The 22,844-nt window shown below is 45.7% G+C and overlaps 1 protein-coding gene across 3 annotated transcripts in view; it reads left to right on the top strand.

Moving 5' to 3' along the window:
- Positions 1-22,844, top strand: part of LOC117508230 (centrosomal protein of 164 kDa-like) — a 98,900-nt gene that overhangs the window by 23,736 nt on the left and 52,320 nt on the right. Inside the window, exons 8-11 of one of the 3 annotated variants that reach the window (XM_034167898.1) lie at positions 11,033-11,146; positions 12,261-12,353; positions 13,339-13,452; positions 13,570-13,650. In XM_034167898.1, the coding sequence (XP_034023789.1) occupies positions 11,033-11,146; positions 12,261-12,353; positions 13,339-13,452; positions 13,570-13,650 (402 nt within the window). The remainder of the gene's footprint in view (positions 1-11,032; positions 11,147-12,260; positions 12,354-13,338; positions 13,453-13,569; positions 13,651-22,844) is intronic. The other 2 variants (XM_034167899.1, XM_034167900.1) reach the window with 2 other exon arrangements.

The following is a 22,844-nucleotide window of genomic DNA, read 5'->3' as shown; positions in this document are numbered from 1 at the left end:
AGAGGGACAGGAAAGAGAGTACAGGGACCTGATACAGGACTTTGTGGAGTGGTGCAAATCAAACCACCTGCAGCTGAACATTGCCAAAACAAAGGAGATGGTAGTGGACTTCAGAAGGTCCGGGCCCACTCTGCAGCCAGTCTCCATTGAGGGGGTCGATGTGGAGGTGGTCCAGACTTACAAATATCTGGGGACACTTATGGACGATAGGTTGGATTGGTCAGCCAATACTGACACCCTCTACAGGAAGGGACAGAGCAGACTGTACTTCCTGAGGAGGTTAGGGTCCTTCAGGATCTGCCATAAACTCCTGCGAATGTTCTACCAGTCTGTGGTAGCCAGTGTCCTCTGTGGTGGTCTGCTGGGGGAGCAGCATGAAGAGGAGGGACGCCGGGCGACTGGACAGGCTGGTGAGGAAAGCTGGTTTAGTGCTGGGAACAGAGCTGGAGACACTAACATCAGTGGCAGAGAGAAGGACCCTCTGTAAACTGCTGGCCATCATGGACAATGTTGAGCACCCTGCACAGCGCCATCATTAGGCAGAGGAGCTCATTCAGCGGCAGACTGCTGTCCCAGTCCTGCCACACGGACAGATTCAGGAAGTCTTTTGTCCCTCAGGCCATCAGACTGTTCAATTCTTCCCATCTCAGTAAGAAATAATCCTGTGACACATCTGTTTGACCTTTTATTGCTTTCTTTTGCACTACCAACACTGTTTACACTGCTTACTTCTTTGCACAACCTACACTGTTCACATTGTGTACTGTTTACATCTGTGCTATCTCCTCACTACTGCGCTACTACATTTACTCCTCCGCCATATTCTCTGAGACTGGATGCTGCACTTGCACACAAATTTATTTTATTTTTAGTTAGTAGCTTTTATTGATTAGTCCATTTTTCTTTTATTTACTTAACCCTATTTTGTGTGCCTGGTGCAATGTGTGTGTCTTGTCTAATGTGTAAGCTGCTGGATGCCTTGAATTTCCCTCTGGGATCAATAAAGTATCTATCTATCTATCTAAATAAGGATGTCTTTTTTTATTTTGGGGAAAAAAAAAAATCTAAGTGCCCAGAGGAAACCCACACAGACATGGGGAGCACATGCAAACCCCACACAGAAAGGGCGGGAAGCAATCCCACAACCTTCAGTGCTAACCACTAAGCCAATATGCTGCCCGCCGCAGTGGGTGATCATAGACGCCATTTATATAATGCTTGTCCATCTGAATCGGAAGCTCGGCACTTTACAATAATGCCTCACGTTCACCTATTTACACACATTCTCATACTGATGGTGTCTGGGGTGTGTGTTTCTGCTATATCTATATGTGGACATAGGCTTCAGCTTTCCTGTGACCCTAATCGGATAATGTAGCAGATAACTGAAACAATCTTTCAGATGGTGACACAAGCACCAAATCTGGCACAAATACTCCTTAGATGTTACACTTTTTAAAAGGCAGACTATCCACTTGAATTTTCAGTAAGCAGCCAGGTATGGATCAGTGAAAAATTGCACAGGATTCAAAATATAAAAATGCTCCAATCATATTGAAAAGTATACCACATTATTTGTCTGATGATAAGGATTCCAAAAAGGTATAGTTTGGATTATCTATGACTAGGGATGGGTATTGATAAGATTTTATCTATCGATGCCATTATCGATTCTGCTTATCGATCCGATTCCTTATCAATTCCCTTATCAATACCTCTTGTGAATTTTGTACTAAAAGTAGGCTTTACAGGTTTTCTATGTATTTCATTGAGTCTTAAAGTAAATAAATATGAAATTGGTCACTGTATCCTTGATCTCTGGACATAAATAAAAATAAACAAAACGGTGTTTCCCTTTGAAGTTATTAATTCCGACTGGATTCTATCGTTCTAACTTGACTCGGCAGAGAGCCGTGCAGCGTTTGGAGCTGTGTGAACAGAACGGAGGACGATTCTCTTTTCTTTCTCGCAACAAGACAGGAGTCCCAGTTAATAACTTTAATCCGCACAAAAGTGACTCACGATTTCACATATTCAGGGATGAAAGTGGTGAAAAACAAAAAAAGCTGAAACCCAAAATTACCCCCCAACACCACGTGCATGAAATTGTTTGAATTCTAGAAGCTCTGAAATGCATTCTGGGGCTGTTCCAGACAATAAACTGCAGTGAGTGCAGCATCCATTTTGGTGAGAAAAAAACGCAACTTTCCTTATTCAAATTCATTCCAGTCGTATTCTGCTCTTACTAGGATGCAGCAGTTTTCTAGCTTGGCAGATAGTTCTGGAGGAAATCACTGAAGAAATTAACACATTGAAAATATGGTTTGACCGAAACAAACGAGAGTTATGAATGTAACTACGGCTCTATGAATTCCGGATGACCGCCAGAGGGTGGTGCTTTAGCACCTGGATAACTACATGTGCACAGCACAGAGGTCGAGAATATATACCAACAAAGTCACGCCATTGGATGTGACCTGGGTGAAGTCACTGGTTGTCTTTATATACCAGACGCACCCAGCACTCACTTCTTTTCAGAATGAACTCGCAAGACTCTGAGTGACAAGCAACTCTAGCTGTCATCCGGAATTCATAGAACCGTAGTTACATTTGTAACTCTTGTTCTATTTCATTCCTCCTGACCGCCAGAGGGCGGTGCTTTAGCACCTGGATGACTTAATACCAAGAAGGTCACGAAGAGTCACACTCACCTCGCATCAGCAGTGGGTAGTGGAGGCAGATAGCACCGCCGAAGTCACCGCAGGAGGAGCAGCCACATTCAGCCTGTAATAGCGGGTGAAGGTACAGGACGAAGCCCACGTAGCAGCAGCACAAATATCACTCAAAGGGACACCTCTCAGTGCAGCCCAGGAGGTGGACACCCCTCTGGTGGAATGGCACGTAACCTTAGGAGGCTGAAGACCCTGGGCCTGTATACTCGTAAAATGGCATCCATGACCCAATGCGAGAGTCGCTGCTTTGAGACAGCACAGCCTCTTTTGTGATCACCGTAACACACAAACAGGGCATCTGTTTTTCAGATCCCGGCAATCGCACTAATGTACTGCTTCAACATTCAGACAGGACACGGGAACCTGAAACAGATAATCCTGGATCAGAATGCGGGGCATACACAGCCAAGGAAACTGGCTGGTTAACATGAAAGGTTGAAATTCTCTTGGGTAAAAAGGACGGATTAGGCCACAGCGTAACCCCAGATCTGTCAGAATTCCATCGCAAACAGTCCCCAGCGACTGATAGGGCATGGAGCTCTCCCACCCGCTTAGCCGAAGACAGTGCAAGTAGAAAGGCAGTCTTCACTGACACCCATTTAAGATCAGCACTTTCAACTGGTTCGAAAGGGGATAAGCTTAAACCCTCCAGGACTAGAGGAAGGTCCCATGAGGGTACACGTGCAAGCCTTGGAGGCCGCAAATGTAGAGCACCTTTCAAAAAATGACACATTAAGTGATGTGAACCCACTGACCGGCCATCAACGTAGACGTGCCGGGCAGAGATTGCAGCAACATAAACCTTCAAGGTAGCGACAGAAAGTCCTTTCTCCAGCAGTTCTTGTAAATATTTGAGGAGAATAGGCAAAGGGCAATGCTCCGGGTCTAACTTTTGGTTCTCACACCACTGTGCAAACAGCTTCCATCTGTTGTCATACAAAGCCCTGGTAGAAGCAGCACGTGAATTAAGGAGTTAGTCTGAACAACAGCCTGGTCACAAGAACTTAACACGGAGTCCGGCCCCTCAACGGCCACACATACAGTTGAAGGCGTTCTGGGTGAGGGTGTCAAATCCTCCTCTGTAGCTGTGACAACAAATCCTTCCTCTCCGGGAGAGCCCAAGGTTCCCCCTCGAGGAGTTTGTAACTCATGGGAAACCAAATCCTCCCCGGCCAGACCGGAGCAACCAGCAGCACCCTGTGGCTGCTCTGGTCTATCCTTTGCAGTGTCAACATTAGCAGCGGGAGAGGAGGGAAGTCATAAAGGAGGCAATCCAGCCACGGGTGGGCCAATGCATCCTGCCCCAGCGGGCTGTCTGGTTCCGAGAAGGAGTACCACCGTGGGCAATGTGTCAAGGTGCTTGAAGCGAAAAGGTCCACTTCCGCTACACCATACTTCTGCCAGGTCATTTGGACCACAGTCGGGTTCAGTCCCGGTGGTGGTTTCTGTCTGAAGAGTAAATCCGCAGCGCTGTTCTGTATGCTGGGCAGATGAACTGCTCTGATACTTTGAAGGCGAGGCAACGCCCATAAGAGAAGCCTCCCAGTTTCTGCCAATGAGTGATTGGACCTGGTGCTCCCCTGATGGTTTATGTGATAGACTGTTGACGTGTTGTCCGACCGGACAAGAGCATGTCTTCCTCTCAGGGGCGGGAGGAAAGGCTTGAGAGCCAGTTGCACAGCGTGAAGCTCCAGCACGTTTATGTGTTGGAGTCTCTCCTGAGGACTCCAGACACCCCTTACCATCCTGTGATTCCACACGGCCCCCCAACCTTTGAGTGATGCATCTGTAACAACCACCTCTCGGCGAGAAGGGACAGAGCCTAGAGCATGGGTGGCCAAGTTCGGTCCTCGAGAGCCATCTTCCTGACACTCTTAGTTGTCTCCCTGCTCCAACACACCTGAATCCAAAGAAAGGCTCATTAAAAGTCTGCTAACGAGTCTTTCATTGGCTTCAGGTGTGTTGGAGCAGGGAGACAACTAAGAGTGTCAGGAAAGTGGCTCTCGAGGACCAAACGTGGCCACCCCTGGCCTAGAGGGACACCCTTGCAGATGAAGTCCACGTTCCCCCAGGGTCTGAGGTGCAGAAGGCACTGGTTGGAGAGTCGTACAAGCCTGTGCTGATGCAACTTCGAGTTGAGGCCTAGTTTGTTGATCCACATCTGTAGGGGACATAAAAACAGAAGTCCCAAAGGTACCACTAGCGACATTGCAGTCAATTTACCCATCAACCGGAGCAGCAAACCAAAGGGCAGCGTCACAGCCTGTTGAATGTGTGAGACGAGACAAATGACATCATCCACTCTCTGCGGGGATGGCGATGCAGTCATAGTCAGGAAGTTGATGGCAATAGCGATGAAAGTCGTTTGTTGACTGGGAACAAGAGAACTCTTTGCAAAGTTCACTGTGAGTCCTAACTGAGAGACATGGTTCAGTAGGAGAGCTCTGTCGTTGTGCGCCTGCTCCTGAGTCGGAGCGCAGACAAGCCAATCGTCTAAGTAGGGTAGGATTCTTAATCCAAGAGTTTGCAGTGGGGCTAGTGCTGCAGCCATACATCTGGTAAATGTACGAGGGGCGAGAGAGAGGCAGAAAGGAAGCACCCTGAACTGGTATGCCTGACCTTTGAAAGCAAAGCAGAGAAACTGCCTGTGATGAGGCGCCACTGGCACATGGAAATAGGCATCCTTTAAATCGACACTTGTGAACCAGTCTCCTTGTGTGATAATTTGAAGGACGTCTACTGTGCGGAGCATGTGAAACTGCAGCACTTTGATATAATGATTCAGACGTCAGAGATCGAGGATTGGACGAAAGCCGCCATCTTTCTTTGGAACAAGGAAGTAAATTGAGTAGAACCCCCTGAGAACTGGCTCTATAGCCCCCTTCTCCAGGAGTTCCAAAATCTCCCATTGTAGGGCGGCAGACTGCACCGAGTCGAAAACAACAGTCATCCTCACCCCATTGAACTTTGGAGGATGACATCTGAACTGAATTCTGTAACCCTCGAACAAGGTTGAAATAACCCATGTGTCTTGAACTTGAGATGATTTCATGAAAAACGGCTGGGGGCCAAACGTTGGCAGTCAGACCCGACCACCTCTGCCTCGCATCCCTGAGGACCTCTGGGCGCGATTACTGGAAGCACTGTGAAACCGTTCAGTTCTCGGGGCCTGCCCGTAGACTTCCGAAAGGCAGGCCGTTGGGAGAGCTGGCCCTCAACTGCGAAATCACGTGCAGCTCTGGGAGTCGGCGGGAGCCTGGATATAGAGTGAAAAGCTGTAGCACGTCTAACTGGCTGAGGTCTGGAAGACCAGTGTAGGTCAACAAACTGTCGCAGAGATTTACTAGCTTCAACAGCACGCTCCAAAGTTTGTTGGGCCGCAGGTCCAAATACTTGGCCTGGAAGAACTGGCAGTGAACGGAGTGTGCCTCTGCAGGATTCGGACAGGGGGGACTGCGCAAGCCACATCTGATGTCTAGTGATGGTAAGGGTTGACATCAGTCTGCCAAGCTCTCTTCAAAAGATTCAAATTCAAAGATTCAAAAGAATTTTATTGTCATATGCACATAGGAACATGTTCCTTGCACAATGAAATGTGTCTACTGCATTTAACCCATCCTAATTGCCAGTTAGGAGCAGAAGTCGCCTTTAGGCGTCCGGGGACCAGCTCCAGATGTACTTCCCTGCCTAGGTCAACAGCAGGGCTGCGCAAACCATGACCGGCTCTTTACATACAACACACACAACACACATGAGCCGGCCCGGTACATGAACACATATAAAAGCACACACAAGGTAAAAACGTGGGATAGAAAAAACCTTCATAGCTGCTGCATTACACAGCAGTAATGCAGGAAAAAAAAAACCCATCAGCACAAAAAACAATGATCACACACAGACAGGAGACGAAAGACGACAACCGAGATTTGAAAGTCCAGTTTATCAGAACACCCGGAGGCAGCCTTTAGGCACTGTCAACGGCCTTGTTCATCCATCTGGAAGGAGGAGGGGCTCAGCCCTGAACAGTTCACTGTCCACCTGTCAACGTCAGAGCTGGAGAAGCTGAGGGAGGGAGAGACTGGGGAGCGAGGCTTAAGTGTTGTCCTTCCTTCAGGAGGTTTTTATCGCAGCGGCCTTGAAGTGCAGCTGTGTTTTTGGGAAGCCAAATTAATATCCAGATTAGCAGACACCTGAAAGATTCCACAGTCTGAGAACAGAGTGGCTCTAAATACATCTGAGTGTAGAAAGGATGCGGTCTTACTGACGGTCAAAGCGGTTTTCCAGCACCGCTATCTTTCCGGAGATGGTATCCAACGTGTGGTTAACACCTGCCGATTGAGCTGACACTGCCCTTCCAATCGAATCAATCATGTGGGGCAGCCTGGACGGGCCAATTATAGCTGCTTCAACCTTCTTGAGTTTCCGGTAAACCAGCGCTATGCCCGCTCCACACAGCAGAAAGCCGGTCACCACTGAGCCAAATATATACACATCTTCGACGTCCTCTACAGACAGTGTGTAAAGGCACATGACCTGCCATCTCCTCCACGAGTCCATCACGTTACCCATCACATGCGTCCCGGCAGGACAGGTCGGGTCCTCCGCCCCCGAATGTCTTGTAGAAAAAATAGTGTCAATTGCGTTCAGAGACCACTTTAACAGATCCATTTTTGTCATTTTCCAGAAGAGCAAAGCTGCAGCCTCACAGACAACACGCCACATAAGCCGGAAAGATAAGGAGGGAGGGAGAAGAGAAAAATGAGTCCGTCTCGGCTGGGTGCAAGCTGGCAAAAAAAAAACATATAAGCAAAGGTTTGGAGTGAGGCATCACTAAGACTTTGCGTAGCATCATCAGCCTTTGCCTCCCTCAAAGACTTTGAGAGGGCAAGGGCTAAATGGGACAGTGAGTTGCCTAGGCGACCGATGCGAGCAGCTATGTCATAGCTTTTGGTGAGGAGGTCATCAGTGACCCTACACTGAGGTCGTGGGCAGCAGGCATCTGGCCGAGCAGCATCAGCCGGAGCCAGGTACTACAGTCATGCAACATAGGCCGTGTCAACATTGTGGACTGTGTGCAGATGGCTAACGCAATCCCTGACGGTTACAGATAGAATGACAAAGCGTGAATCACACGCAGTGTAAATAGTAACGCAAGGCACGGAGCGTAAATCACTCGCAGTGTAAATAGTAACACAAGGCATGGAGCGTGAAGCACTCACAGCCGTCGACTTGACACGAGGCACGGAGCGTGAAGCGCTCACAGCCGTCGACTTGACACGAGGCACGGAGCGTGAAGCGCTCACAGCCGTCGACTTGACACGAGGCCGGAGCGTGAAGCGCTCACAGCCGTCGACTTGACACGAGGCACGGCCGGTGAAGCGCTCACAGCCGTCGACTTGACACGAGGCACGGCCGGTGAAGCGCTCACAGCCGTCGACTTGAGCGTGAAGCGCTCCCAGTGTAAAAGCTAATACAAGGCCCGGAGTGTGAAGCACCCAGTGTAAAAGTTAATACAAGGCACGGAGCGTGAACACTCACAGCCACAGTAATAACACGATGCACACAGCCGAAAAACTCACAGCCCAAGTGCTAAGTCACTTACAGCAACGACGACAACACTAGCTGCTAGCGGAGCTGTTCAACTTAGCAAAATGGCGGCAGCACCGACGAAGTACTTCAAGGAGTGGAAAACACTCACTGCAAGCCCAACACAGTACTCTATACTGGTTCTGATGCACACACTACCACGTAGTTAACGGGGTTAGTGACACAACTAAACAAATAGCCAGCTTTTGTCGAAACAACACAGCTAATGTGCACAGAAGAAAATACCCAGCAGGGCAGCGGCGAAGGCGCGCACCCGGGGTTTAGGAAGGTGTACTCACGACATGCGTCAGTCAAAGGATACAAAAAACGGTTAAGCCATGTCTTGCAGCCTCTGGAGGACGTGTGCAGTGCACGTAGCTCCAACCGAGGTGGCTGGGAGGCTACAAGTGAGAGCGGCAATCGCAGCTAAATGCGTTCTCGACCTCTAAGAATTCGAGAATGTAGAAAAGAAGCAAGCGCTGGTGCATCTGGTATATAAAGACAACCAGTGATATCACCCACGTCACATCCAATGGCGTGACTTTGTTGGTATATATTCTTGATCTCTGTGCTGCGCACATGTAGTTATCCAGGTGCTAAAGCAATGCCCTCTGGTGGTCAGGATGAATGAAATAGAACCGTCATTAAACTTAAGACAGGGATGAAATGGAGGTGTAAGAGTAAACTAGGTGTTCACAGGAAACATTTATTTCTGTATGTATGTATTTATTTATGTATGTTCATTGTTAGTTGGTTTTATATTGTCTGTTGTGTTTTTTTCAGGTTTTTTTGTCTCTTTCTCTAAAATTGTATATAATCATTAGATTAGTTATCCTTACTGTTATTGTTGTGCTTGCTATTATTATTACTATATAAACAAAATAAATTTAAAAAATATTGCAATTTGTAATTCATTTGACTCTTTTACGACAACAAACGTTTAACACCTACAACTGCTTAATGCTAATTTTAACATTGAAAATGCCATAGACATGCGAACGTGTTAGCATCGGTCCCGTTTTTGTTATAAAATACATCTATCAACTGTTTCAGAAGATCATAACAGGTCGGTTTAACATAAAAAGGGTAAATAGTACTCACAGCCATATGCTCTTTATGGTTTTAGCGGGGGAAAGCGAAAGAAAAAAATTAATCAACGAAGCAATGATCGAAGCACTGCTTTGATCTGCGAATCACTACTTCGATTGGTTCAAGGTTCAAAGCAAAGCCGCGCTGCAGAAAAGTTGATTACAGACGCGCTGCAGGGTCTGTAATCAATGTTGAGAAATTATAATTTTCCTGACAAACACCTCCAAAAACAACGGCCACTCTGAAGGACCGATAAGGGAATTGTTAAGTAAAAAGGTTATTGATGTTGGTGGATCGAATCACTTAACGATACCCGAAAGGAACCGGTTCTCGATACCCATCCCTATCTATCACTGAATTCTATGGCGTTATGGGGTAAAAACAGCAAAAATGGTGACAAAGGTCAGTTTCAGTTTGTACAGGAGTCAAACGTTGCTCCAATGTTGGCAAAAAGTGATGCAAATTATTGATTGATACAATCCTTTTCTATAATTGATTTTGAAGTAATTCAAAAGTATTCAGATTACATTGTAAGTACAGTAATCCAAAAGTATTAAGATTGTATTGTAATTTGTATTCAGTAGCTGATTACATTTCAAAGTAATCTTACCCAAATCTGCCTAAATCCAGACCTAAAACTAAACAGTCTTTCTTGTAAGGATTAAGGCCTAGTCACATTTTGACAGAGCAAAAAGTTTAGTTACATGTTTAAATATTTTGTCCATTGGAAAATTCATCTCCTATCTCCCATGGTTGGAACGCTTATGCACAGAAGGCGTCGCATTTTTGTGGAGTTCTGCGCTGAGTGGAAAGATTTTCCTGGTTTACAGAAAAATATGCTGCATTTGAGTTTGCCACTCTGAAAGCATGATGTCATGTTTCTTCACTTGAACAGCTCTACTGTGTCTCCTTGCTGAGAGAGACCTCTAGAGGAAAAAAAGAGAGACAGAGAGAGCGACAGAAACAGAGAGAGAGAGAGAGAGCGTAAGCGCTCTGTCTATTCAAGACCTGGAGCTGTGCTTACTGTGTTGATCCTTTTTCCAATTGTGCTGGACCTTTAACTAATCAGAATGCCAGAATGAACCATTGAACAGCTGCAGGAATAATAAATGACATGCAGAGTACAAAACATCAAACGTGCAAGCAGTGGAAAAGCACTCTGCCTGATCTCCGCTCAAAGTTTTGAACATGCACAAAAATTTCTGACTAACATGGCAGACATCAGCTGACAAGGACCACATTTTGCAGATGGGAAAAGGACTTTTGTCAGACAAAAACATCAGCTCCTCATCTCATATCAGTTCCTCATATGTTTCATTGATCTGTCACAGTATGACTGGCCCTTTAGCTTTTGAGGATTGTTGCTATAGAATACTGTCTTTTAAATCATCCAAGATCTCTCTTTCACAGATGCCATTCTTTTTATTATGTGTTTTTTTATGTTGCTTATTTTACACTCAGTATCTCCATTATTTTAATGTGACACTACTTGACTTCAAAAATAACAGCTGTTTCGAAGTTAGTTTTTTTTTTTTTCGTTTTTTGGTAGTTCTGTATTCCTTTGTACTTATTTGTTGTACATCACTTGGATAGCAAGGATTTTCCTTTTCCTCCCTCTCTGTCAGGGTCATTGGCGTAGGGAAGCTTCTGGCATTCCAGGCAGCCAACAGGAGAAAAAAGTTCCTCACTCTCTGTCTGGTTCTGATAATGGTGACAAAAACAAAAGCTCAGATGATGAGGTAAAGTCCACCTAGTGACAAATTCACAAAGAGGAAAATACAGAGTTTTCATCCTGTTCTCTCACTGTTATTAAAAAAAACTATATTGTTTATGTATTCATTCATATTTTATTAGTTGAGTCCTCGAGTTTCACATAGGTTTTTTAAAAACCTTCACTTGGATCTGGATGCCATTGGCGGACACCTAAAATATGAGGTAGATTGTCATTTGCTCTTTACAGCGCTGCTCATAAACCACATCATCAAGAGGAATTAAGAGCAACAGACATAGTCTGACCAGTCCTGGTAGAAAAACAGGACTTATTATTCTGCATGCTTATTGCTCAATATAATCGATGCATGTTTTGACTTGTATGGTTATATATTTATTTCTTTTATTTTATCTTAAACTCTTCTAAGTGTACATGATTTTATTCAGAACGCATAATGCTATTCTCACCACAAAAGTACTTTTTCCCCTGTTGCCGATGTCACAGACCGAATGCACCCCCCCCCCCCTCCCCCACCTAAAAATTGGTCCACCCTGCCTTCACTGCGCATGCATCATTTGGGACCACAGCAGCTCGCCTGAGACTGACTCTACACCCAAAGTGATCAAAGGGAATAATGTGATCATTAACCATCATATGACAAGGTAAAACCTCTTAAATCATTCTAAAGTCAGTTTTAAGCAGAAATGAGGTCATTTTAATCTGAAATGAGGCGATAATCTGAGTCGCAACTGATACTTTGAAATGGCGGAGGCGCAGTGAAGGTAGCAGCTGCAGCTCGTCTTGCTGCTGCGCTCTGATCGCTTCCTCTGTCTTTTGTTATGAAATAATGATGAATTTATGTGGAAATGTTCAAAAGTTTCAGATATCTGTCGTTGAGATAGATGATGACTGGAGTGCAGTTTTAAACAGAAAAGAGGTGATAATCGGTAAACCGCAGCTGATGGACAGAAATGACACACATGCAGTGAAGGCAGGGAGGACCGATTTTTAGGGGGGACCATTCGGTCGGCGACACAGGATCATTTATATTTAAAAACAAACTCCTGAACAGGTTTTTGCGAGAATTCCTGTGGATAAATTGTATTTTATTTTAATGCTCTCTGTCTGTGTGTGTGTTCTAGGACAGTGAAGCTTCAGCTGAGAAAGGGACTGAACCAAAGTTAAAGGACTTGTCTCTGTCTGGCAATAACAGCCCAGATCCACCATCAAAGAAGGTACGTTAGGTTTTGTTTTCATCACTGTACGAACTCATGCAGGGTTAGTATTAATTGGTATGCTAGTGTCACTGCAGTGCAATTACTTTGGTATTTTTATGTGCTATTTGGGTCATTCGTGTTGTTATTGGCGTTATTACGATCAGCATTTAGAGTGCCAAATAAGCTAATAATGGCTATAAATTGTTGTTGATTTGTTCATCTGTGGTGGTCTGTGTCCAGTATCTTCACTCTGAGATTTGACTTTGGGCCAGTGGTGTCCATAGTATTCCAGAAGGGACCAAGAGGGTGCAGGTTTTATTTGCAGCCACTGACTCCAGCAGGTGGTTTCACTGATGAACTCATCCCATCTGCTCAAAGTGATGTTAATCAGTGAAATCACCTGTAGGTGTCAGTGGCTGAAAAGAAAACCTCCAGCCTCTTGGGAGATTTTTGTTGTAATATGTGATTAAGAATATTCATTATATATGTATTGCGGCCAATATGGATGAAGCTGCATGATGTCATGATGTGACTTGCATTTGGACTCCAGTGTGATTGCTTGGTTAGTTTTTATGTCGCATTATTTTATAATTGCATAGTCAAGATTTTGGAACTTTCCTTTTAATTTGAACCGTTTATTGATGGATTAACATTTGAGCTGTAAACTATTTTTAGGATTCATCTTTTTACTGCCCATTTAAATGTCAGCCAAAATGTATTATTTTTTGAAATTTACAGTTATCTGTTTATGTGTACATTAGTAAATACATTTTTTAACATATATATATCAGTGCCAGTTTTAATTAAATGCTTTCTATTTCTGCAATAGGGTTCTCATGAGGACCCCGCATGGTTCTCCATACAGGATTCCCATGAATTTAATGTTATACTATGTGATGGCTAATCAGCTGTTCTGAATTAACTTTTTGTGTATAAGTTGTATTGCCGCCGACTTATCTATTGCACATTACTTGGAAAGCAATATATTTTTCTCTTCTGTCAGAATTCGAGGAGCAGGGGTGCTTCTGCTTTTTCAGACAGCCGAAAGGAAAAAAAAGCTCCTCTTCCTCTGCCTGCCACTGATAACGGCAACAAAAACAAAAGCTCAGATGATGAGGTAAAATACAAGCTAATGACAAATACAACAAGAGAAATACATGCACGGTGTCTGTGACTGCTGTTATCAAGCTCCAGTTGTCTTCTTCTTATATTTATTTTTGTTTATTTTGTTTAGTCAAATTCTCCAGGTTCACGTAGATTATTGAAAAACCTCTGTCTGGATCTGGGTTCCCTTGGTGGAGGCCAAAAGTATGAGGTAGGTATGATTATGTCTTCACTACAGCTCGAATCCTCTATTATGTTTTCACTAAAATTTGAGATTGTGTTATAGCTGAGCTGCAATTATACTGATACTGTGCTTCAGTCCACCCCGTCCTTCTAGGACAACTGGTTTCATTCATCATCCCTGTTGTAATCAATCAATCGATATCTTTATTGTCACTATAAAATGAGAGTTGCGAATGTAACTACGGTTCTATGAATTCCGGATGACCGCCACAGGGCGGTGCTTTAGCACCTGGATAACTACATGTGCGCAGCACAGAGGTCGAGAATATATACCAACAAAGTCACGCCATTGAATGTGACCTGGGTGACGTCACTGGTTGTCTTTATATACCAGATGCACCCAGCGCTCGCTTCTTTTCAGAATGAACTCGCAAGACTCTGAGTGACAAGCAACTCTGGCTTTCATCCGGAATTCATAGAACCGTAGTTACATTCGTAACTCTCGTTCTATTTCATTCCTCCTGACCGCCAGAGGGCAGTGCTTTAGAACCTGGATGACTTAATACCTACAAGGTCACGAAGAGTCACACTCACCTCGCATCAGCAGTGGGGAGTGGAGGCAGACAACACCGCCAAAGTCACTGCAGGAGGAGCGGCCACATTCAGTCTGTAATAGCGGGCGAAGGTACAGGACGAAGCCCACGTAGCAGCAGCACAAATATCACTCAAAGGGACACCTCTCAGTGCAGCCCAGGAGGTGGACACCCCTCTGGTGGAATGGCACGTAACCTTAGGAGGCTGAAGACCTCTGGACCTGTATACTTGTAAAATGGCATCCACGACCCAATGCGAGAGTCGCTGCTTTGAGACAGCACAGCCTCTTTTGTGATCACCGTAACACACAAACAGGGCATCCGTTTTCCGGATCCCGGCAGTCGCACTAATATACTGCTTCAACATTCGGACAGGACACAGGGAACCTGAAACAGATAATCCTGGATCAGAATGTGGGACATACACAGCCAAGGAAACTGGCTGGTTAACATGAAAACTTGAAATTCTCTTGGGTAAAAAGGATGGATTAGGCTGGAGCGTAACCCCAGATCTGTCAGAATTCCATCGCAAACAGTCCCCAGCAACTGATAGGGCATGGAGCTCTCCCACCCGCTTAGCGAAAGACAGTGCAAGTAGAAAGGCAGTCTTCACTGACACCCATTTAAGATCAGCACTTTCAACTGGTTCGAAAGGGGATAAGCTTAAACCCTCCAGGACTAAAGGAATGGCCCATGAAGGTACGCGTGCAAGCCTTGGAGGCCGCAAACGTAGAGCACCTTTCAAAAAACGACACACTAAGAGGTGTGAACCCACTGACTGGCCATCAACGTAGACGTGCCGGGCAGAGATTGCAGCAACATAAACCTTCAAGGTAGAGACAGAATGTCCTTTCTCCAACAGTTCTTGTAAGTATTTAAGGAGAATAGGCACAGGGCAATGCTCCGGGTCTAACTTTTGTTTCTCACACCGCGCAAACAGCTTCCATCTGTTGTCATATAAATCCCTGGTAGAAGCAGCACGTGAATTAAGGATAGTCTGAACAACAGCCTGGTCACAAATCCAACAAGACCAAGCATTCATGATATGCACACTCTTAAGGCTATGAAACTGGGCTATTAGCAAAAAAAAAAGTAGAAAAGGGGTGTTCACAATAATAGTAGCATCTGCTGCTGACATTACAAACTCAAAACTATTATGTTCAAACTGCTTTTTTAGCAATCCTATGAATCACTAAACTAGTATTTAGTTGAATAACCACAGTTTTTCATGATTTCTTCACATCTGCGAGGCATTAATTTTGTTGGTTTTGAAGCAAGATTTTGCTCATTTACTAGTGTGCTTGGCGTCATTGTCTTGTTGAAACACCAATTTCAAGGGCATGTCCTCTTCAGCATAAGGCAACATGACCTCTTCAAGTATTTTGACATAATCCAAACTGATCCATGATACCTGGTATGCGATATATAGGCCCAACACCATAGTAGGAGAAACATGCCCATATCATGATGCTTGCACCACCATGCTTCACTGTCTTCACTGTGAACTGTGGCTTAAATTCAGAGTTTGGGGGTTGTCTCACAAACTGTCTGCGGCCCTTGGACCCAAAAAGATAAATTTTACTCTCATCAGTCCACAAAATATTCCTCCATTTCTCTTTAGGCCAGTTGATGTGTTCTTTGACAAATTGTAACCTCTTCTGCACGTCTTTTTTTTTTAACAGAGGGACTTTGCGGGGGATTCTTGCAAATAAATTAGCTTCACACAGGCGTCTTCTAACTGTCACAGCACTTACAGGTAACTCCAGACTGCCTTTGATCATCCTGGAACTGATCAATGGGTGAACCTTTGCCATTCTGGTTATTCTTCTATCCATTTTGATGGTTGTTTTCTGTTTTCTTCCAAGCGTCTCTGTTTTTTTTTGTCCATTTAAAAGCATTGGAGATCGTTGTAGATGAACAGCCTATAATTTTTTGCACCTGCGTATAAGTTTTCCCCTCTCCAATCAACTTTTTAATCAAACTACGCTGTTATTCTGAACAATGTCTTGAACATTTTATTTTCCTCAGGCTTTCAAAGAGAAAAGCATGTTCAACAGGTGCTGGCTTCATCCTTAAATAGGGGACACCTGATTCACACCTGTTTGTTCCACAAAATTGACAAACTCACTGACTGAATGCCACACTACTATGATTGTGAACACCCCCTTTTCTACTTTTTTTTTTTTTACTAATAGCCCAATTTCATAGCCTAAGAGTGTGCATATCATAAATGCTTGGTCTTGTTGGATTTGTGAGAATCTACTGAATCTACTGGTACGTTGTTTCCCATGTAACAGTAAGAAATATACTCAAAACCTGTATTAATCTTTTTAGTCACATAGTACTGCTATTATTCTGAACACTACTGTATATGTCAAAAAATACTGCATTATCATCTATGACCACAAGACTGCATGAGCTGAATGAGGGACTGTCTGATCCACACTCTGGAGCAGAAGGTGCTAGTAATGCATCATTAAGCTAGATGCCAACCACCATAAAGTAAGAAGAAGAAATAATGAAATGAATAGGTCATGCTCTCAAACTGAAAGATCACACTTTTGAATAACCTTCATACTACTTGGCACTTGAGATGTGTGCACTTTGTGGGACCACGAGAAGGATGGCTAGGCTAAGGTAAGGCTAACTACAATGCTATAAAAATGTATAGTTGATTAAAAAGGTTTTCATATTTAGTTAGAAAAACATGTACATTTAGTTCCTTGATGTTTTTGTCTGTTCAGTAAAGGAATCAAATTACATGTATTTGTATTATGACACAGTATGATTATTATGTAATTGTATTGTGACACAGTACAATTACATACACATGCTTATTTGTTTCAGTACGTCAATGGGATTTCATCGAATTTCCACAGACTCTGTCACTCTAGTTTCATGATCTGTACAGGAGGCATGGTCAAACACTCAGGGCAGGAGGCGATATGCCGTCATTGATATGCCGTCATTTCTGCAAAAAAAAAAAAAAAAAAAATTAAAATGGACAAAATATTTAAGGGAGTCTGGCATGATGCATTTGTCATTTATTTTATTTAACACCCCTATTCCACATGACACTGTTCTATTACGTTCCCCACGATCCAGAAAAAGTGCAAAAAACGGGATGAAACGAGAGTTACGAATGTAACTACGGTTCTATGAATTCCGGATGACCGCCAGAGGGCGGTGCTTTAGCACCTGGATAACTACATGTGCGCAGCACAGAAGTCGAGAATATATACCAACAAAGTCACGCCATTGAATGTGACCTGGGTGACATCACTGGCTGTCTATATACCAGACGCACCCAGCGCTCGCTTCTTTTCAGAATGAACTCGCAAGACTCTGAGTGACAAGCAACTCTGGCGGTCATCCGGAATTCATAGAACCGTAGTTACATTCGTAACTCTCGTTCTATTTCATTCCTCCTGACCGCCAGAGGGCGGTGCTTTAGCACCTGGATGACTTAATACCTACAAGGTCACGAAGAGTCACACTCACCTCGCATCAGCAGTGGGGAGTGGAGGTAGACAACACCGCCAAAGTCACTGCAGGAGGAGCGGCCACATTCAGTCTGTAATAGCGGGCGAAGGTACAGGACGAAGCCCACGTAGCAGCAGGCTGAAGACCTCTGGACCTGTATACTTGTAAAATGGCATCCAGGACCCAATGCGAGAGTCGCTGCTTTGAGACAGCACAGCCTCTTTTGTGATCACCGTAACACAAACAGGGCATCCGTTTTCCGGGAAACTGGCTGGTTAACATGAAAAGTTGAAATTCTCTTGGGTAAAAAGGACGGATTAGGCCACAGCGTAACCCCAGATCTGTCAGAATTCCATCGCAAACAGTCTCCAGCGACTGATAGGGCATGGAGCTCTCCCACCCGCTTAGCCGAAGGCAGTGCAAGTAGAAAGGCAGTCTTCACTGGCACCCATTTAAGATCAGCACTTTCAACTGGTTCGAAAGGGGATAAGCTTAAACCCTCCAGGACTAGAGGAAGGTCCATGAAGGTACACGTGCAAGCCTTGGAGGCCGCAAACGTAGAGCACCTTTCAAAAAACGACACACTAAGAGGTGTGAACCCACTGACCGGCCATCAACGTAGACGTGCCGGGCAGAGATTGCAGCAACCTAACCTTCAAGGGTAGAGACAGAAAGTCCTTTCTCCAACAGTTCTTGTAAGTATTTGAGGAGAATAGGCACAGGGCAATGCTCCGGGTCTAACTTTTGTTTCTCATACCGCGCAAACAGCTTCCATCTGTTGTCATATAAAGCCCTGGTAGAAGCAGCACGTGAATTAAGGATAGTCTGAACAACAGCCTGGTCACAATAACTTAACAAGGAGTCTGGCCCCTCAACGGCCACACATACAGTTGAAGGCGTTCTGGGTGAGGGTGCCAAATCCTCCCCTGTAGCTGTGACAACAAATCCTTCCTCTCCGGGAGAGCCCAAGGTTCTCCCTCGAGGAGTTTGTAAAAGTCCCAAAGGTACCACTAGCGACATTGCAGTCAATTTGCCCATCAACCGGAGCAGCAAACCAAAAGGCAGCGTCACAGCCCGTTGAATATGTGAGACGAGACGAATTACTTCGTCCACTCTCTGCGGGGATGGCGATGCAGTCATAGTCAGGGAGTTGATGGCAATGCCGATGAAGGTCGTTTGTTGACTGGGAACAAGAGAACTCTTTGCAAAGTTCACTGTGAGTCCTAAATGAGAGACATGGTTCAGTAGAGCTGTGTCGCTGTGCGCCTGCTCCTGAGTCGGAGCGCAGACAAGCCAATCGTCTAAGTAGGGTAGGATTCTTAATCCAAGAGCTTGCAGTGGGGTTAGTGCTGCAGCCATACATCTGGTAAATGTACGAGGGGCGAGAGAGAGGCCGAAAGGAAGCACCCTGAACCGGTATGCCTGACCTTCGAAAGCAAAGCGGAGAAACTGCCTGTAATGAGGCTCCACTGGCACATGGAAATAGGCGTCTTTTAAGTCGACACTTGTGAACCAGTGTCCTGGTGTGATAGTTTGAAGGACGTCTACTGTGCGGAGCATGTGAAACTGCAGCACTTTGATATAACGATTCAGACGTCGGAGATCGAGGATGGGACGAAAGCCGCCATCCTTCTTTGGAACAAGGAAGTAAATTGAATAGAACCCCCTGAGCTGGTCTGAACTGTGAACTGGCTCTATGGCCCCCTTCTCCAGGAGTTCCAAAATCTCCCGTTGTAGGGCAGCAGACTGACCCGAGTTGGAAACAACAGTCATCCTCACCCCATTGAACTTTGGAGGATGACATCTGAACTGAATTCTGTAACCTTCGAACAAGGTTGAAATGACCCATGGGTCTTGAACTTGAGCCTCCCAGTTGCTGAGTTGATTTCGTAAAAAACGGCTGGGGGCCAAACATTGGCAGTCAGACCCGACCACCTCTGCCTCGCGTCCCTGAGGACCTCCGGGGGCGATTACTGGAAGCTCTGCGAAACCGTTCAGTTCTCTGGGGTCTGCCCGTAGGCTCACGAAAGGCAGGCTGCTGGGAGAGCTGGCCCTCAACTGCAAAAGCATGTGCAGCTCTGGGAGTCGGCGGAAGCCTGGATGTAGAGTGAAAAGCTGTAGCACGTCTGACTGGCTGAGGTCTGGAAGACCGGTGTAGGTCAACAAACTGTTGCCGAGATTTACTAGCCTCAACAGCACGCTCCAAAGCTTGTTGGGCCGCAGGTCCAAATACTTGGCCTGGAAGAACCGGCAGCGAACAGAGTGTGCCTCTGCAGGATTCGGATAGGGGGGACTGCGCAAGCCATACCTGACGTCTAGTGATGGTAAGGGTTGACATCAGTCTGCCAAGCTCTCTGGACATATAAGCAAAGGTTTGGAGTGAGGCATCACTAAGACTTTGCGTAGCATCATCAACCTCTGCCTCCCTCAAAGACTGAGAGGGCAAGGGCTAAATGGGACAGTGAGTTGCCTAGGCGACCAATGTGAGCAGCTATGTCATAGCTTTTGGTGAGGAGGTCATCAGTGACCCTACACTGAGGACGTGGGCAGCGGGCATCCGGCCGAGCAGCATCAGCTGGAGCCACAACCAGGTTCGCAATAATGCTGTCAACGGCGGGCATACGGTTCAGACCATACTGCACCGAATCACACATAGAGCTAAGGGCTCTGCAGACCTGTGATAGATTGGTCAATGATTTGGGGTCCGCCCAACATCGGTGGAGCTCCTCGATATATGGTTGTGAAACTGGAACGTTGAACTCAGGCTTCTGAGTGACTTTCAAAAAGGCACTTGAAGCGGTGGTTTCCGCAGGGGGATTGTCGACCCCAAGCCTGGATAAAGCCAACTGAACAGCTTGCTTGACAAAGGATAGTCCAGGTCCGGTTTGCGGCATGGACTCTGCCTCAGAGGTATGAGAGCCCACTAATGAATGGCTTGGAGAAAGACCCCTCTCATCCTCATCCTCCACAGTTTATATCACTTGTCATGTACAAGGAATCAGTTGCAGCAATAGACACGACATCTTCCTCCTGTTGAGTAACTACATTTGTCTGATCAGCCTCATTAGGGACAACAGAAATTATCACTGCATCCCTAGGCTGTAGATTCAGAAGCAAGGACTTAATCTGAGCAAACTCAGAAGTCAAAGTTTCGACCTTTTCAGCCAAAGCATGGTCATGAGTAACCTTCTTAGCAGAAGGGGCTCCTGCATGTGGGCATTTACGGTGCTTTGGTTCCTTCCTGGGGCTGGAGGCCAAAGTCCAATGCTGCAAGTCTAGCAGATCTCTCTGCCAGTGGCATGCTGGCACAATTAAGGCAGGCATCGCCAGTCAGGGCTTCCCTCAGGTGTCCGATCCCAAGACAAGAGGGGCAAAACATATGTCCATCATCTGGGCTCAAGGGAACCAAACAGGTACTACAGCCATGCAACAAAGGCCCTGTCAACATTATGGACTGCGTGCAGATGGCTAACGCAAGCCCTGATGGTTACAAATGGAAAGACAGCGTGAATCACACGCAGTGTAAATAATAACATGAGGCACGGAGCGTGAAGCACTCACAGCCGCAGACTCGACACGAGGCACGGAGCGTGAAGCACTCACAGCCGCAGACTCGACACGAGGCACGGAGTGTGAAGCACTCCAGCCGCAGACTCGGCACGGAGCGTGAAACACTCACAGTGTAAAAGCTAATACAAGGCCCGGAGCGTTGAACACTCACAGCCACAGTAATAACACGATGCACACAGCCGAAAAACTCACAGCCCAAGTGCTAAGTCACTTAGAGCAACGACGACAACACCAGCTGCTAGCGGAGCTGTTGAACTTAGCAAATGGCGGCAGTGCAGACGAAGTACTTCAAGGAGTGGAAAACACTCACGCCAAGCCCAACACAGTGCACTATACTGGTTCTGATACACACACTACCACGTAGTTAACGGGGTTAGTGACACAACTAAACAAATAGCCAGCTTTCATCGAAACAACACAGCTAATGTGCACAGAGGAAAATACCCAGCTGGGCAGCGGCAAAGGCGCGCACCCGGCATTTAGGAAGGTGTACTCATGACAGGCGTCAAAGAATACAAAAAGCGGTGAAGCCGTGTCTCGCAGCCTCTGGAGGATGTGTGCAGTGCACGTAGCTCCAACCGAAGGTGGGTTGCGAGGCTACAAGCGAGAGCGGCAATCGCAGCTAAATGCGTTCTCAACCTCTAAGAATGCAAGAATGTAGAAAAGAAGCGAGCGCTGTTACAAATGTAACTACGGTTCTATAAATTCCGGATGACAGCTAGAGTTGCTTGTCACTCAGAGTCTTGCGAGTTCATTCTGAAAAGAAGTGAGTGCTGGGTGCATCTGGTATATAAAGACAACCAGTGACGTCACCCAGTTCACATTCAATGTCGTGACTTTGTTGGTATACGAGGTCTATTAGAAAAGTATCCGACCTTATTTTTTTCAAAAACCATATGGATTTGAATCACGTGTGATTACATCAGACATGCTTGAACCCTCCCCTTGAACCCTTGTGTGGGCATGCGAGAGTTTTTTTCATGCCTGTCGGTTACGTCTTTCGCCTCTGGGCAGTCTTTGAGTGAGGAGTGGCCCACCCTCTCGTCGATTTTTTTTTTTTTCATTGTTTTATGAATGGCTCAGAGACTGCTGCTTTGTTTGATCAAAATTTTTTCAAAACTCTAAGGCACAACTGAGTGGACACCATTCGATAAATTCAGATGGTTTTCAGTAAAAATTTTAACGGCTGATGAGAGGTTTTGGGCTGGTAGTGTCGCCGTAAGGACGGCCCACGGCGCCTGACTGCGATCTGCGCTTCTAGGCGGCAGCGTCTCGCTGTTTCAAGTTGAAAACTTCCACATTTCAGGCTCTGTTGACCCAGTAAGTCGTCAGAAAACAGAGAACGGAAACGACTCGGCGAATTTGCGCGCACGTCTTTCATTAAAAAATGTCCTTAAACAGTGGAATGTCCGCATAAAGTCCTCATGCCAGCCGCTTCTGAATCTTCTCTGTTCTCTCACGATGTCCTGGGTGAATTAAGCCTTAAATTAGGATGTTTTCCGGTCGAAACAGGCCGACGACGGCGCCTGGAAGCGCTGCAGGACATCCAGCTCTGTGGGAAGTCCTTACAGCGACA

This window comes from Thalassophryne amazonica, chromosome 4 (genome assembly GCF_902500255.1).
Source record: "Thalassophryne amazonica chromosome 4, fThaAma1.1, whole genome shotgun sequence".
Lineage (NCBI taxonomy): Eukaryota > Metazoa > Chordata > Actinopteri > Batrachoidiformes > Batrachoididae > Thalassophryne > Thalassophryne amazonica.
Note: the sequence above shows the minus strand (reverse complement) of the source record. Positions and strands in the feature narration are given on the sequence as shown.